General features: G+C 36.9%; 1 protein-coding gene across 1 annotated transcript in view; it reads left to right on the top strand.

Moving 5' to 3' along the window:
* LOC106526254 (isoaspartyl peptidase/L-asparaginase) overlaps nt 1-1,599 on the top strand; it is a 7,099-nt gene that overhangs the window by 3,569 nt on the left and 1,931 nt on the right. The window contains exons 4-6 of the mRNA XM_014021178.1: nt 358-521; nt 931-1,049; nt 1,137-1,247. Of these exons, the coding sequence (XP_013876632.1) occupies nt 358-521; nt 931-1,049; nt 1,137-1,247 (394 nt within the window). The remainder of the gene's footprint in view (nt 1-357; nt 522-930; nt 1,050-1,136; nt 1,248-1,599) is intronic.

Below are 1,599 nucleotides of genomic sequence, written 5' to 3'. Positions count from 1 at the left end.
TGTTTGTGGTTGTAATGTGACAAAATATGGAAAAGTTCAAGGGGTATGAATACTTTTGCAAACCACTGTATGCTTCTTACAGTTGCTTTCTGCTATACTCAGCTATTTTAGCTTTTAGCTATTAGCTTTTTTTCTGTTTCAGCTATATTTTTGCTCCGTTTTACTGTTTTTTCTTCTTTCAGCTCTTCAAGTTTAACTTACCTACTTTTGCTATTAAACATTTTCAGCTCAATTTCAGCAACTTTCAGCTTATGTTTTCAACAACAGGCATTCCCACTAGCATTTTTGCAGGAAATGCAATTTCTCTAGTTTTTTTTTTTCATTTTCTTACATGTTTGTTGTCGTGGAAAATCCCAGACTTCCCACGTCATGCTGACAGGCGAAGGTGCAAACCTGTTTGCGCAGAGCATTGGCGTCAGCACGGTTCCTACTGAGTCACTGGTGTCTGAGTACGAAAAGAGAGAATGGGAGAAGCACAAGCATTACGTCACTGGAGTCATGGAAGCGTTTAACTCTCAGTGGTATGTTGTATTTCTGTTCTGTTTGATTTTCTCTTTCCTCGTGAATGTCTGTTTTTCTCATGAAGATCAAAAAAACGTTACATTAATAAGAGATTACAAAGACATTTCGATATCCATAGAATATTTAATCAATAAATGAAACACTGTTTCTGATCAAACCACTGTGTTTTAATCTAGTTCACTTGGTTTTTTTCTGCTGTAAAAATCAAATCAAAGGAAATGCTCTTTGATGCTTTTACACTGAGTGTTTTGAATCTGAACAACTTGTCATAATTTATCTTATTTTGATAAATGAATGCTTAATGACACAGCAGTAAATCTTTTGACGCCTATTCTTTTGATTCAKACACTAAATGTTACAAGTCAGATCTGCACAGTATGTTTGTAGATGTTTTTTTCCCGATCCTAGGGCTCATGATACTGTTGGGGCAGTGGCCGTGGACTGTGCTGGTAATGTTGCGTGTGCAACATCAACTGGGGGCATCAGGAATAAAATGGTGGGCAGAGTAGGAGACTCTCCTGTCATCGGTATGACTTTATAATCTCAGATTTGTTTGACTGGAAAAATGCTCAAAATGTCTTTTTTGTAACTCGTTTTTCGTGCTTTACAAAAAGGCTGCGGCGGATATGCTGACAACTCCTGGGGTGCGGTATCGTGCACAGGCCACGGGGAGTCTATTCTGAAAGTGACGCTGGCTAAGCTTGTTCTGTCACACATTGAACAAGGTAAATTAATCATCTAAACAATACAAAAACAACTCCCGTTTTGTAAATCTGTGCTTGGGTTTAATACTAAATTTGCTGCTACTTTTCTTTTTTTTTCTTTTTTTTTTTGCATGATCAGAACAGAACACTGAAATGCAGCGGGTAAAATAGGTATTGAACACGTCAKCATTTTTCTCAGTAAATATATTACTAGAGGTGCTAATGACATGAAATTTTCACCAGATGTCGGTAACAACCCAAGTGATCCATACATACAAAGAAATCAAACCATATACTGTATGTCCAGAAATGAAGTTAATTGTAATAATGTGGAATGGCACAGGGAAAAGGTATTGAACACACTAACTGAAAT

This window comes from Austrofundulus limnaeus, unplaced genomic scaffold, assembly GCF_001266775.1.
Source record: "Austrofundulus limnaeus strain Quisiro unplaced genomic scaffold, Austrofundulus_limnaeus-1.0 Scaffold0, whole genome shotgun sequence".
Classification (NCBI taxonomy): Eukaryota; Metazoa; Chordata; class Actinopteri; order Cyprinodontiformes; family Rivulidae; genus Austrofundulus; species Austrofundulus limnaeus.
Note: the sequence above shows the minus strand (reverse complement) of the source record. Positions and strands in the feature narration are given on the sequence as shown.